At 35.0% G+C, this 16,844-nt stretch overlaps 1 protein-coding gene and 1 long non-coding RNA gene across 2 annotated transcripts; both read left to right on the plus strand.

Moving 5' to 3' along the window:
* The first annotated feature begins 4,208 nt into the window (after window positions 1-4,208).
* Window positions 4,209-6,113, plus strand: LOC122587857 (cytochrome P450 CYP82D47-like). The gene is made up of 2 exons (XM_043760019.1): window positions 4,209-5,168; window positions 5,478-6,113. Exons 1-2 carry the CDS (start codon window positions 4,209-4,211, stop codon window positions 6,111-6,113), a joined length of 1,596 nt encoding a protein of 531 aa, XP_043615954.1.
* Window positions 6,114-9,331: 3,218 nt separating this feature from the next.
* On the plus strand, window positions 9,332-13,345 carry LOC122589606. Its single transcript, XR_006322289.1, has 3 exons — window positions 9,332-9,480; window positions 9,604-9,723; window positions 12,841-13,345. It is a non-coding gene; the product is annotated as an uncharacterized LOC122589606 (long non-coding RNA).
* The last annotated feature ends 3,499 nt before the right edge of the window (window positions 13,346-16,844 follow it).

Raw genomic sequence — 16,844 nt, forward strand, 5'->3', positions numbered from 1 at the left:
TTCTTCATCATTTTATGTTTATTAACTTGTTTCTAACTGGTTTCAAGTAAATTCGGGTAACAAATCTAGTCAAAACGCGAATTAGGGTTCTTGGTGGTTCAATTTAGGTCAAAAACGATTTTGGTACGAAATTGATGTAATGAAACGAATTTGTGAAGTGGGTCGAGTCTAAATATATTTATTTATGTTTGATAATGTTCAAAAACAAGTTAGAAAAGTTCCTTGGTCGATTTGGAAGTCAAAATGGTCTTTGGGGATGTCAAAATCGAGTTTGGATCATGTTTTTCTGCAGACCTGTAGAAACTCGTGCCGCGAGGAGTAGGGCTCGTGCCGCGAGTTTTGGTGTCTCTTGACCAGTACTTTTTCTTGTGCCACGACCTGGGGAACTCGTGCCGCGAGGTGTTGTTCATCTCGTGTCGCTAGCCAATAAACTCGTGTCGCGAGTTTGTGCAGCTTTCTTGACAAGTTTTCAAACGTCTATAACTTTTAATCCGTGAGTCCAATCGAGTCATATGGCCTATCGTTGGAATCGTATGAGAGGCTAGTTTCTTGTGGTAACATTTATTTGGGTTGAATCTTCCTTCGATTCTAAGACATGTCGAGTCAAAGTGTTTTATTCCTACTCGGAAAGGTTGTTGAAGCGTTTGTGAGTTGTGACTTGACTTGAACTTACTTAACCAACTTGTGTAGGGTTATAGAGTTGTCTTTGATGATACTATGATATATGTTGATAGGTTGTGGACACGTGACGGTTGTTGGACATTTATAGCTCGATATTAACGTGTCATTTTGCTTGGAAATCAAGGTGAGTTCGTAGCTCCCTACTCGTTTGAGATTCGGGCTGAAAAGTGTACAACCTTTGTGTGTTAACTTGTTTGTTTGTGCAATTATGTGTTTACCTTGATTGATGACATAGTTCAATTGTGCATACGTTTGATTTCCTTGATGATGACATGACTTGATTGTGCATATGTTTGAGTGTCTTGAGTGATGATATTGTTTGATTGATGGATTTGTTGACGTGTAAATACGTGGTTGTTATATGATTATTGTATGTGCATGTTTGGTTGATTATTAGGTTAGTTGTGTATATATGGAAGACGGTATTACCTTCGAAAGGTTGGAGATGTGGTGGGAAGGCTGCGGGTGACCCTATATATAAGCATCAAAGACCTTTCTAAAGTAGTATCGTACGAAGTATATACACATAGTGTTGTTTCTGGGTGGACATTGATGGTCATGGTGCAATTGAGTACATTGAGGTACATTACGTGCAATTGAGTACATTGAGGTACATTACGTGCAATTGAGTACAATGAGGTACATTACGTGCAATTGAGTACAATGGTACATTACGTGCAATTGAGTTCAATTAAGGGACATTGATAGACATGTTTGGCATTATAGAACTTGTTAGATACTTATGGATATCATTATTACTTGTTCTTGTTTACTATGTGTATTCTAAATACCTTGCGTAGTTCATTATGTGAGTACCTATGTGAGGGTCATTGATGGACATTGATTGATTATGGATTGTTTGAGTATGATTGTTTTATTTATGATTAGGATAGTTGTACATACAGGGAAGACGATGATACATTTAATGAGTTGCAGATGTGGTGGGAAGGCTGCGGGTGACCCTGTATACAAACATCTAAGATTCCTTAAATGTAAAGTCGTATGAAATGTATGTGTATTGTGTTTGGTTGTGTTTGATGGACAGGATGTACTTCAGACAATAGGGTGGACAATTGAGGTGCAATGTGTGCAAGTGCAATAAACGGGTACTTTATGTACTTAATGAGAATTGAATGACATGAGAACAATTTAGGAACATTGATGAACTTGTTTGACATTTTAGAACTTAATGGATACTTGTTGATGTCCATATTTTGTGTTCTCGTGCATTACATGTGTTCTAGCTTTGGTATAATTTGTGTAAGGGATACGTGTTGGTCTAGGTTGCGCTACGAGCCAACACAAATTGAATAATTGTGCCTTTTAAGGACTTATTGTAAGTGTGTTCCTTGTTCATTATCTTTGTTCATAATGCGAAGGGATTTGGATTTAGATCCTTGTCATTTGCCCCTACGAACTCACCAACCTAGTGTTGACCTTGTTTAGTACACTTTTCAGGTAAATATGTGAATCCAAGATGTGATGATCGATTGAGGCTTGTGCTAGGACCTGGGCTTGGACTTACATGGATCCAGGATTCATTCGCCCTATGTTATGCATTTTATACTTAATTATTTATGTTGGATTCACCGGATCCTTTTATGCATATAGATCATGTTCTACGATAATTCCATGCATTTCGGAGACATTTCGTGCGTAGCTCGGGGTGTTACATATTGTATTATAAATATGAGCATCTGTATGAGATGAATAATAGAATTCTCCATTCTCTCTATTTTCTCTTGTCTTTTTTATTGTTTCTTCTTTATAGTTTTACAACATAAAAAGGTTTATGAACAAATTAAAACGCGTTCGGAGGAGATTAGAAAAATGGTAAAAAAATTAAAAACGTCTATAGGTGCTCACGCATATATATATATATATATATATATATATACATGTACTAGCTCTTTTAGTGCGGCTATTTTAAAAAGTTGTTTAGTTATATGGATATTTATGATAATGTAATTTTTAAAAATAACTTTAAATTGAAAAATGCTTCTAAAATGACAGGATTCTTACTGTTTTAATATAGGGGTAACAAGTATGCTGCTAGAAGCACCATACTTTTATGATTTTTTGTGTGTGTGTGTGTGGGGGGGGGGGGGGGGGGGGGGGGATTTGTATTTATACATGTGATTTTCATTGGGAGGAGGGGGGGGGGGGGGAATATATGAGGAAGAAACATGTTTTTTCTTTACTGCTAGAAACATTTTGGTTTTTCCCTTTAATATATATATATATATATATATATAATTAATAAAATAGTAATTATCCAAGCATTCTAAGACATCCTCCTTATTATAAAGCTACCATTAAATATTGCCACATAGGATTTATCCTAGGTGGCATTCTCATATTTTTTTTTATAATATATTTATTTATATATTTATTTATTTATATTTATAAAAAATATTAAATATATTTTTTGATTTTTTTTCTAAAAATACACACATTACTTGTGGTAAATATATTGTTTGTTTCTAAAAAAATATTTTTCAAAAAATACACAAATTACTTGTGGTAAATATATTGTTTATTTCTATACAAATATGCTTCCTAATGCCCATCAACACAATTATATAAAATTCTTAGGTTTTCTCTTTAATTTTGTTCTTCACCACTTTCAATATGCAAGTTAACCGATTTGTTATATTTCATGTGTTCTATTGCATGTCTTTTTTATTTTTCTTAATTTATTAGTTATGGCACAACTTAATTACAGTTGATTTATCTTTTCTTTGCTTTATTGTTATTGTTATTCAACTACAATACTTTTTTTCTTAGATTTTGGGTGACCATTTTTAATGGCAAATCTCATGATGGTTGTTAATCAAAGGTGTTAGTGAAAAATCTTTCGTTTTTGTAAATAAATTTTTTGGTTTCAATTAATAATTAACAACATAAATAATAAATAGACTGAGTTTATATATACTATTAAAGCAGAAAAACAATTTGTTAATAATTGTTAGCGTATATATATAATTTTAGCCAACACTTAATTGAATTATATTTTTAAACAACTGCGCATCGCGCGGGGTAAAAGACCTAGTATATATATATATATATAGGGGATGAAAATATAAGGCTGTTAGGTACCTAAGCTTAGATGCCGGACACTTATATATTAGTTTTTTAAACCATAAAAATCATCGGGGCCCAGACATTTATTCATTAAACAATAAATAATAAAATATTAGTATGTGAGGAGTTCCACACCTAAGGTTAGGTGTCGGACAACCTAACATTACCTTTTCCATATATATATATATATATGAGAAAATGGAGTATGTGGCTGTTTGATACCCAAGCTTGGGTGTAGAACCCATCACATACCAATATTTTAATATATATAAATGCTTGGACCCATACTTTTCATGGATTAAAAAAACAAGATGTGAGGGTTCTACACCTAAGTTGGGTATCTAACAACCACATACTCCATACCCTCTCTCTATATATAAATTTCTTATTTTTATATATATGTAGATGCTCTCATAGAGGTTTCAATGAAAAGCAGGTAAAACATGGAGTTCTATCTCTCATTTTCGACACTACTAGTAACCACCCTGCTATTTGTTCTTCCACCAACTTTGATATTCTATTTATTTGACAAAAACAGAGCTGCAAACACAAAACCACCTCATGCCAGAGGTGCATGGCCAATAATTGGACACTTGCCCCTTCTAAGTGGAACTGAGCTGCCTCACAAGATTTTAGGTGATATGGCTGATGAATATGGGCCTATCTTCACCATCAAGCTTGGGTTTCAGCAAGCTTTGGTGGTAACTAGTGGAGAGATGGCTAAAGAATGCTTTACTACTAATGACAAGGCATTTGCAAGCCGGCCCAAAGCACAAGCATATGAACTGATGTCATATAACTATGCGGTGCTTGTGTTTACCCCGTATGGGGATTATTGGCGACGACTTCGCAAGACAATGATGCTCGAAGTCCTTTGTCAACGACAAGTGGAGAAACTAGAAAGTATTCGAGTTTCAGAACTTAGAGCATCTATAAACAGTATATATGTTGCTTGGGTGAAGAAGAAAGATAGTAAAAATCCGGATTATATGGTGAAGTTGGAGATGAACCAGTGGATTGGAGAATTGATATTAAATATCATGATTAGGATTGTTTCGGGAAAGAGATTTTCTGCCAATGATGAAGAAGGGGTTCGATTTCAAGAGGTGATAAGAAAATACTTTGAATTATTGGGAGCATTTGTTGTGTCTGATTTTATTCCTATTCTCAAGTGTTTGGATGTGGATGGGTACAAAAAACCCATGAAGAAAGTAGCAAAAGAGCTGGACGACATCTTGGATGGATGGTTGAAGGAGATAAAGATTAAGAGGAATTCGGCAAAAGAACAACAACAAGAAGGCGACCAAGTCTTCATGAACGTGCTCGTATCCATTCTTGAACGTTCTTCTGAAGACGACTTCCCTGGTTTCGACCATGATACAATTGTCAAAGCCACATGTCATGTAGGTTAACTACTCTCTCTGTTCCAATTTAAATGTCCTAATTTGAAGTTTAAGGTCTTAAATATTTATGTTTGTATTATATATAGTAGTAGTTGATAGAAATTATATTAATGAAAAATACACCTTAAACAAAATTCATTCATATATGGTATATTAAGTGTTATACAACACAAATAAAGTTATTTAAGATCTAATTTGAATTGAAAAGACTCAACAAGTCAAACCAGGACATTTAGAATGAGACATAGTGGTATTAGTGTTTTTGATGTGATGACAGTGTAATCTAATAAGAGTTTTTGGTGTTGATAGCAAATTATAACAGCAGGCTTGGACATGACGTCTGCGACCCTAACATGGGCAGTAACATTGTTACTTAACAACCCTATAACATTAGCGGCTGCTCAAGCTGAAATTGATGAGCATGTCGGAAGGGAGAGGCTAGTAGAGGAGGCGGACATGAAAAATCTTGTATACATTGAAGCCATCATCAAAGAAACCATGCGTTTATACCCAGCTGCACCTCTTGCAGCACCTCCTGAATCTATCAGTGATTGTATTTTGGGTGGATATACTGTCCCAAAAGGTACTCGTCTGTTAGTAAATATTTCAAAGATTCATCGTGATCCCAATATTTGGTCATATCCTAAAGAATTTCAGCCAGAGAGATTCTTGACAAATCAAAAGCACATTGATGACAAAGGACAACATTTTGAACTTTTCCCTTTTGGTAGCGGTAGAAGAATGTGCCCCGGTGCTGCCATGGCATTCCAAGAGATGCGTTTTACATTAGCTAGTTTGATACAACAATTTGTGCTCAAAAAGCCATCACAGGAACCATACGATCTGGCTGAAAGTAATGGAATTACGATTTGCAAAAAAACGCCAGTTGAGGTTCTTCTTGCCCCCCGTTTATCCCATACTATGTATGGTACGATTAATGAATGAGATTCTTTATATGCAAATTCTAAAAGACATAGTGTAAATGTGTGCGCGTTTGTGTAATAAAGTTACAATATTATGTATTCGAATCCAATATGAAATATGTATATCGGGCACGTTGTCTTTTAGAATTTGCAGTTTCTAGCATTGATATCCCTATATCATCTTCATTCAACTCCACTGAACTTGATTATGTATTAAAATCTTTCTTTTCTCACCACCTTTCTCTTTTAGTTATTAGTTATCACTCCTTCCATTCAACGAAATTTTAATTCTTAGAAGTTAGAAGCTATAGAATACATGCACTTCAAGGAAAATGTTGTGCTACAATGTTTGTTTTGCAGGTATATGGTTGCTAAGATTTCTATATCTAGATCATGTACTTTGGCCCCATTTTAGTAGTAATTTGAATCTGCAGAATAGGTGTGTATATTATGATTATTATCCACAAATGGGATTACTATGAAAGTACCTTACCTACCTATACCTAATGTATATTAACTTATTATCAAGTCCTTCATGTTGCAATGATCACTTTCACATACCATATGATAATGCATTAGTACTATTTTTACAACTATTATCCTATGAAGTTTGTTTCGGACATAAAGTAACAAAATTTGCGACTCCACCCCACTACGTCCCAATATCAAGATCGATCTGTTTCATCTGTCCATAGCAAGTGCACAAGAACGAAACCCAGAAGGCGCTACACTCGTATTGAGACTAATACCACACAAGTCCTGCTGCGGCGAACCCACCTGACATTGGTAACAGCCCCACTGCGACTGAAGACAACTCAGTGGAGACTAGTAGCACGACCATTCCAACTCAAGACAACCCAGTTGAGAATAGTAACAATGTTACTGCCCTTGTTAGCTAGGGTCGCAGACGTGGTGTCCAAGCCTGCTGTTATAATTTGTTATCAACACCAAAAACTCTTATTAGATTACACTGTCATCACATCAAAAACACTAATAATGTGGGAAAGATTAATACCCATCTGTCCCATTTTACTTAAATGTTTTATTTTAACTATTTGAATCTTTTTCTTTCGACTATTACCGTAAATGGTTTTATTTGTATTATATAACACTTGATATGAAATATATAAATGAACTTTTGTTTCAAGTGCACTTGTTTCATTGATATAACTTTTTTTTTATCAACTATTATAGATAACAATATTTATGCTTAAAGTTGAAAAAGAAAATTTTGAAAAGTCAAACTATGACATTTTAAATGGGAGGTTGGAGTAGTTATAACTTACATGACATGTGCATTGACGATTGTATCATGGTCAAAACCAGGAAAATCGTCTTTAGAAGAACCTTCAAGAATAGATACGAGCACGTTCATGAAGACTTGGTCCCCTTGTTGTTGTTGTTCTTGTGACGATTTCTTCTTAATCTTTATCTCTTTCAACCATCCCTCCAAAATGTCATCCAGACTTGTCTTGTAATTTCTCGATAAATATCATGATCACATTGGGGCAACAAATATTCCATATGGTTGATGGGCCTAGTACGAGTGAAAGTTTTTCGTGATTTACGAATTTTTAGAAAAGGTATGTTGTCATTAACGGATGAGATTTTTAAAGAGATGTGGAAATTAGTTATTGAATTAATTATTTACTATTAGAATTCAAGATTTTAATAGTTCATTAGTAACGTATTAGTTTTCTGTACACTAGTTTGGGCACCATTGCACCAATGTCCCATGAGTGTTGTCTGTTATATTGATCATGATTTTATGTGCTAATATTATCGTGACTTATTATGGTATTCAGATATCTTATATGCATTTGTTCTATTATTGCAATTTTGCAAAGATCAGTTATGTGAAACTTCTCTAGTATAATATATGTAGTCTACATGTAATCGTATTTCCTAAGGGCCTTTTACTTTAAAAGTATCTCAACTTGTCACATTCTATTTTATTGAGGATCGAACAAAAAAAGTGCTATTTTGGGGAAAAAAACGGCTAAACCAACTATGTTGGGTCTACCATCAAGTTGTCAGTCATTTTTTCTTTTTAATTTCATTTTGAGTTTTTTTATTTAGTCATATTATTTACATGGATTTTCCAACTCATTTTTAATTTTTTATATATACTAAAAAAAATTTCTTTCTCTTTCTGTATTCTTTTTCTAACTAAGAAAGAAAATCTAACAAAAATCTTCCATAACTTCTCTCTTTGATATCTTCTTCGTTGTTCATCAAGTTGATCTGAAAATTGTCAGGTTTTACTCACGATCGTACTCTGAACAGAATCATGCTTTCGATTTTCTGATCAGACAAGTTTTAGTGACGGTTAACTTTTCCGGTGGATTGTTGAGTTTTCCGGCGCATGTCATAATCGATTTTTGTTGGCTAAGGGTTGTGCGGATTGAGAAACTGAGAACTTTGGTCCAAATTTTAGGTTACAACTCGAAGAAACAACAAAGTTATCGTAAGTTTAATTTTCCCGGCGAGATTAAGAATTTTCCGGCGAGTCTCAATCGGATTAATTCCTGGTCAGGGTTTGTTCGCGGTTTGATTCTGAGCATTTTGGTGTTAATCTCGTTTTCTAATTCGATGTAACGAAGAAGTAATCTGGATTGTAAGTTATCCGGTGAGGTGGTTACATTTCCGTCCGCCGTGTTGTTCTTCATCTTTTCTGCAGCAAACACCGTGTGTGCCAGCGTGTTGGTGTCAAATCTTGCATTTGTTGAAGTCATGAATGACAATTTACAAAGTGATATTTTCCGTTAGTTAGAACTTTTTTACCGTAACTGTTGTAATTACATGCAAGGTTGTAGAACTCATGCATCGGGATTGGATTGGCGAGGTGGGAAGACAGGATACTTTTAAAAATCAGGGAAATATCGGAGAAATATCAGATTGGATAATTTGTATATGTAAAATAATAATTGATGGAAATTTAGCAAACGTCTAAGTATACGTTTGTCCTATAGTATATGTTATTCTTTCTTTAAATTACTGAGCCATATATCCGCGCAATGCGGCAGTATAATTGCGGTGTACATTTGTTTATAAAAATTAAATTTATTACTAACGAAATAAAACTTTAACTTTATATATATATATATATATATTGAAAAAAATATCTATTTGTATATCTAATACCCATATTTATATGATTGTTTACTTTTTAAATATTAATTAATCAATTATTTGTAAAAAAAAATTTATTACTCGTACAAAAGAGCCATCTTAATCTTAATCTTAATACTATATAAATAAAGGTTTTCCAAGTTAGTTAATTTGCTATGTAGCACCTCTAACATTGCAAGACAGGGCCTCAAATCCGACGTGGCATGACTGAAAACTTTTCAGGCTGCAGTTACTTTTATGTTAGCGGTTATTACAAGGTAAGTTTCTGGAATCTATAAACCGTCTTCATATTAGTCCTTCATCCCGTTCTTTTAACCGCTCTTTGATAATAATCGTTCCCCTTAATATTTGTTTGTCCCTTCTCTCTCTCTCTCTATCAGTCTCATGTTTTCTACACAACGATCCCTTTTTCCAAATCTATGGATTCAGCATCAGCAATGGAATTATCAAAGGCGTCAACAACGAATTAGGGTTGGCTTTGATTTGAGTTACTCTATAAGGTTAATGATTTCAAAATACCTTTCTTTGATTATTATTTACTGTTATTTTTTTATGCTTATTCTAATTGAGATTTTGGGTGAATTTGCTTATTGTTGCTTTTATCTGAAAACTGAACAAATAGGTTTTGCAACTAACCCAACAGTAATCAAGCCTTAATGATTACAAATATTATTGGTTTATATGATGCTACATGTAAACTTTATTACTTTTCGTACTCCTAATTTAGGATATGCTGATGATGGGTTGTTGTTACGGTTGGAATTCACAGAAAAGAAGAATTTGAGTAGAGAAGAAGAAGTTATCAAGTCTGTCTTCAAATGAATCGGGTACAGAGTTATATAGCCGTTAGTAACCGACTCAACCAACTAGTTTCATCTGACGTTCGTGACTAGTGCCTCGATATGCAGCCTTCACTTGGTCAACGACCCCCTAAACTCTTACAAACATTACACTTTGACCCCATTATATTTATTATGTAACAATACTCCCTCCTTAAGGATTGTTCGTCCTCAAACAATGGTGTGCACATAAGCAAGCAGCAACAACACTCAACATCTTGAATCGAGTCTGGAAATTCCCACATACTTTCATAATGTTTCAGCCACAAGCAACCTCTCCCAATGGTCCAATATCTTGACTGCAACATTATCTTTCCCTTTGACCTACTTCCCATCAAGTATAAAGCATTTAGCCTGAAGCAAATCAACTGATGGAACTCGCTGAAGTTGTTTACTGAAGCTATCCAGTTGCCTACAGTAGCATTTACTCTAAAGCACATCGACTGAACCAACTTGCCGAAGTTGGTCACTGAAGTTGTCTAGTGGCTTACTGGAACATCTAGTCTGAAGCATAATGACTGAAGCTTGCTTAAACTGGACCCTTCAAGCTCAGACCACAATAATCCAACAAACATGTGCATCTTTTTTTTATTTTGACTCTGTGGATCAGGTTCAATCAATCTGATGGAAAGCGTGTAGTTGTCTACGTAACTTCTTGCCCCCTGTTCATTAAAGCACCTCCCAGAACATCATAACAATTACCAGGCCTTCCAATCAATTGCCATTGCGACACATCTTTATGTCTATGCACAACAGTCAAATGACATTTTGCAACCATTGCTACCTTAGCAACAAAAGTAAAGATTTCCAGCCTGACCCTTACACCTGGAGGATCTAAACCATTTTCACCTTTAGCAACAGCAATTGAAAGAGTTCTCTTGTGCAATTCTATATGTTTAAGTATCATCAGAGCTTCACCATTGTGCTCATATATATTCAGTTTACCTTCTAGTAAGGTCTTATCATTTCTACTTTCACTAAGAAATGCCATTTGATCCTATTGAGTTCTCATCCCAACAGTGGTAACAACCAACTTACCTGAACTAATTTGAACTTTAGTTCCAGATAGAAGAAAGGATTTCTCAGCCATTACAACCTCGGAATCATATCCAAAAATATGAATTACCAGTGTAGGAACTGAAGAATTTTCAATGAATTCTACCAAATCACCCATAACTGATTCCAATTCTTGCTGCCCATCATCAAGATCCATTAGAATCACATCTGTTTTCATAACAACCAACTCACTTTCTTTCAACCCATTCCGTAGTTCACTGTGCACAACTTCACTAGAATCTTGAGCATTTCTGTACTTGTATCCCATTTTGATTTTTAGAGCAGCCCCCAATATCAGTTTCACAATTGATTCATTTTTGATTAACACAACAGATTTATCCATTAGACACTTCTTTAGCAGCTTCTTCCCGACATAACTCGATACAAAGCCCATTTGCAACTCATTGTTATTCCTTACAAAAATCAACCAACCTGGCTTCCATTCAAATGATCCAACAATCATTGACACAAAACCTAACAACCATCTTTTCTTTGTGTTGATCACCACAAATTTCTTATTCATGACTAAAATCCAGCAGGATTTCCAATTAAATGCACTAAAACTTCCATTCTCGAAACACACATACTCTTTAATATCCTTAACCTCATTTACAACACCTTTTTTTTCATATCTACTTAATCATCAACACTACTCCACCCCGGTTTCCAACCGAAAGATACTATATCCATGACCATACTAATAATACCTAATACTCATTCCTTATGAGATTTTTGTCCCCAAAAATCACATTTGCAACACACAATATCACTAAAAAACTGAAATTTCATAACTTCAGATTTGATCCATAAAACGCTTAAGAGCAAGATTAATTTTATCATCCAATACAACAATTACGTCACTAATACTCCCACAAGCAGATTTACCATTAAACGGAGCCTTAATATCAACACTACTCTCATCACTAACTCATTCAGGACTTACATCAAACACCGTACATGCACTTTCAAATTCTGAACTTACTTGATTCTTATCCGAAAAACCATCTGAATTTTCATTTAAAATAGTCCTACATATAAAGATATCACTAAATTGAACCTCAATTCCAACCGAATTTCGTTCAGGCATTTCATCAAACACCTGGTGTGCACTATTTTCTACTTCAAAATTCATTCTAATTCCATTTTCAAAACACACTGAATTGCTATCATCATAGTATAAAGAAAAGTAAGAATCAATTTTAGAATGTATACCTTTTGTTTCCGATTCCTTCTCACACTCAGCCAACTCAATCTTATCAGAAATTTTTTTTAGCATCAATGATTCTTTTTGTAGTCTTGTCACATCTTCTTCTACTTTTGCAAGTGTTTGTTGTAAATTGCTCAATGCATTCTAAATGTGTAAGAGTTCATTTTCTAATTCTGGTTTCTCACCAAAATGCAATAAGGTTGCTCTCGAATAATCATCCCGAGACATATCCAACAATGACTTCCCACTGGTTTTTGCATAGAGTTGATGCCAATGTAATGCTCTGCCTTCAAATTTGATAGCAGCATACATCACCTTCCGATTGTCAGGTGTTTCATCAACCAAAATGAATTCCTCACACCTTTGTTTCCAACCATTAGCATCATCACCATTAAAACTCGGAGCCGACATTGAACTGTACTGATTTAGGTTATTTGTGGTGAATTATTGATGAATTTGTGATTAATTTTGGATTTTCTAATTTTTTTCTGATTTTTGTTTTATTAAAAGGATAGGTCACCGGAGAACAAAAGCTCACCGGAGAAAGTGATCGGAATCACAGGCTCGCGAAAAAAGATATCAAATCAAGAACTCCAACTGCCATTGATTTTAGGAGGAAGAGAATCAAATAACTAGCCGGAATCTCAATCGTAATCTCAATTGGAGGTGTAACCGGAATCGAAAGCTCATCGGAGAATCAACGGCTCTGATACCACTGTTACGGTTGGAATTCACAGAAAAGAAGATAGTTTTTGATATCATTTTCCCAGGTCGTTGACGGCGCATGGAAATGATAAGGTCAATCGTGTAATTGTGTAAGAGATCTCGGTGTTTTAAGGCCTCTTTATGCCAAGAAAAACATATCTGCAAATCAGGTCTAGCATTTGTTTGAAGTCTGAAGATTGGTAAAAAAAAATTGTATTATCCCTTATCTGGTTTATTCAACACTTTAGCTATTAATGCATAAAACTTTAACTAAAATTCACATTTTACAACGAGGGATATGGCATATGTCTTAGATTGATGACTAATTATCATTATAGATTTATAGATCAAGGCTGGTTTTGCTACTTTTTTCGTGCAAAACTGACACTACTGGTGTCAACGGTAAGTAGTTATCTATTAATAATATTCTGGGTTTATATTGTTTTCGAAGAGAGACGAAGTCTAAGATTACATCATGTTATAGATTTTGGAGTTCAATTAAGTTTGTAGCTACAAGTGTTCGTGAATGTATATGAAAGTCTATTTGACATCCGTATTATATAGTCATGTGCATATTCCGTGGTGAGAGACTACGAAGATCTGATCTGTTATGTTTGTGGAACAAGTTAAAGAGATCCCTCAAGTTTTTACTTAGGCTAATAAAGAGCTGTCAATATGTTTCTCTTCTTTTCTAATTTCTATAATTAAAAACAGAACTTGAACAATGACAGGTCCGGAAGGTTGTATGACAAGGAATGGGAGTCAGATAGCCAGCTTTTGTACTGGTCACATTGAGCGAGTTTTGTTGCAAATAACTATTGTATGCCCGGTTGAGGGTTCTCGGTTGCATGATTTGGTGGTTAAAATGGGTTTTGATCACTGTATTCATATACATGAATAGAAATGGTTGGATACCAAATGATGTTTTTTTAAAGGGGAGTTGGAACAAGTTAGGGATGTAGTTATAGGATTGAGGATAAAGAAGCTGAGTTTTCTCATTATTTGACGGTTTTAGGTGCTAATAATAAAAATGGTGGGAGTTATAGTCAGTTATAGAGTTTTCAGTATCCTGGTGATGACAAGATATACAGGAAATCGTTGCTTAAGGCTAATTCGGAAATCCCTACAGATTATAAAGATAAAAAGGCTTAGCTGTTAGGTCCAGATTTACTAGACTCGCTCCAGACGTGACTACTGGAGCCCTCTGAAGATTTGTCCATAAATTATGTGAAGACCAGTGAACAACTTACTTGTACAGGAATCTGGATTCCACCAGATTTATTCACTGGACTTCACTCCAGTCAAGATCTTTCTATTGAAGAACATTCTCACTGAAGTCGAAGACTAAAGTCTGAAGAAAGAAGTCTGACAAATAGCGGAGCTAACTGGAAGACTTACCAGATCTTCTGACTGGAGTCCTTATCGGTGTTCTAGACCTTACAAGTCTGAACACTGATTACGAGGAATTGACTTTATGCCTTTACATGTTTTTACCCGGACAATCTATTTGTCATTTGTTAAAAGCCTTACACGCATGTAAAGGTGGTTGGTTAATTAGAAGACAAGTCACTATCATGTGACTTTATTCTTGTACTTTAATCAATGCATTTAAGGAATTAAATTAATTTCCTTAAATGCATGTAACCATATTTGTACGGCAAAAAGAATATTATATTTATTCTTTTTGCCTATAAATACCAAGTCACTTCCTCGTCCAAAATATATACTTTTGCAATTTGGTGCCTTTGCTCAAATATTCTCGATCTAAACAGTTATACTTCACAACTTTAAGTATTTCGATCAAGGAGTTTAATTAGCAAAATTAGATCACTTGTAATTCATAGGTTGTTTAGATACTTACTTTGTAATATCTTGTTCCGCAACAACCTTGTATTTTATTTAACATCAATAAATAAAATACACTTGAAAATTACATAGTGTCTCACCATATACTTTTCTTGCTTATCTTTATATTGCTTAAGTACGTATTACGTTATATATATTCTTGCATTTAGATTTATCGTAATGCTAATCCAATCTAGTGCTTACTTGACGTTTCATACTAGTCCTATCTAGTGATTACTTGACTTGTTGTATTCTACACTTGTGGGTTAAACCATCGAGTGAGGGATTTCACAATTGGTATCTGAGCAGAAGGCTAACATACTTGCCTAGATCTGCATTTTCTCGATGGCCAACCCAGAGAATACACAAAGAAACCCTTTAAACACTGGACCTCCACCCATAAATGAATTTGAACAGACTAATGACCATGTTAACAATAATCCACCACCACCACCTCCTATTCCTGTTTCTCCACACGTGCATGTTCACTACTCAAACACTCCTGTTCCAAAATTCAGTTGGAATGGTGATGAATTTGGCACGTGGAAAGCTAGGATGTTATTACATGTTACTGGTATTGAGAGGAATATGCTTAAAATTTTAAATGAAGGACCCTATATTCTTAGAAGTCCTCTCAATCCACTTCTTGATCCAACTGGAGCAAGATCTGGGAGGGAAAAGAGGGAGGAACACTGGTCTAAAGAGGAAAGGAGACGGGTCAATATTGAAACTACCTTAAAAGTCATGATCCTCGGGGCCGTTCCTAAAGCTCTTGTTCCCACACTAGTGATTTATCCCAGTGCTAAAAGCATGTGGGATGAACTAGTGAACCAGTATGAAGGTGGTGATGATACTATTGTTACCAGGAAAGTGGCTTTGAATAAGAAGTACGAGTCATTTTTTGCCCTACCCAATGAATCATTAACTGGTACCTACACCAGATTTATGTCTATCATAAACCAGTTAAGAGGGCTTGGGGTAGAAAAAGACAAGGACATACTTCTTGAAAAGTTTTGTGATATTCTTCCATCTAAATGGTCTCACATGATCTTGGTCTTGAGACAAGGTAAAACCTTGCATTCCCATACTCTGTCAACATTGTATGGAGCCTTCAGATTCACTGAAGAGAATAAAGCCCAGAGAATTGAGGCAGAAAAAGATGCTATTAATCATGCTTCCAGTAGTTCCCCTGTGGTTAGTCATACTGAACCACCATGTGCAGCATTAATGTCTTCCGAGAATGTATTTTCGATGAAGAAGATGATGTCTGAATTAATAGATTATGGAGTCATGAATAATATATTTCCAGATTATGATGAAACTGATAGTGATGATCTGATGTCTATGATGGCTAAAACGTTTAATTGTTCCAAAGCCAGAGCTAACAGACCCACTGGACACAATGCACCCAGTTCTTCCATTGACAAGACCAACCTAACATGCTTTAAGTGTGGCAGAAAAGGTCATTTCATGAAAGAGGGCAAGTCCAATCAGTTTGTCTCACAATCTGGTCCATCAACTTCTTATAACAAGCCTGATGATAGTTACAGATTAAAATACAAAAAGCTTAAGGCTCAAATTGCTCTCATGTCTGCAGAAAAAGATAATAATAAATGCATGGTGGCTAAAGAAGAATGGGTTCCCTCTGATGACTCATCAGTGGATGATGAAGAGGAAAGAGATTGCTGTTATATGGCTCTAGCTGATGAAGAGCATCTGGTGAAAGAAGATGTCACATCTGGAAGATGGGTGGACATTTTCATTCAGAAGGTAATAGATTATGACAAAGAAACTGATCCTGAATTAAAATTGGACATTGCAGAAGCTTTAAACTCTGATTTAATGTTTGTGGAAATTGTTCATTCAGAAATGTCAAATAATTTTGAAACAGATTATTCTGAAATGGCAAATTTACAATCAAAGTTAAAAGATTTGCAAGATATTGAACTTGCTTTCAAAGCACAAGTTT

Source organism: Erigeron canadensis, chromosome 2 (assembly GCF_010389155.1).
Source record: "Erigeron canadensis isolate Cc75 chromosome 2, C_canadensis_v1, whole genome shotgun sequence".
In the NCBI taxonomy this organism is placed as follows: Eukaryota; Viridiplantae; Streptophyta; class Magnoliopsida; order Asterales; family Asteraceae; genus Erigeron; species Erigeron canadensis.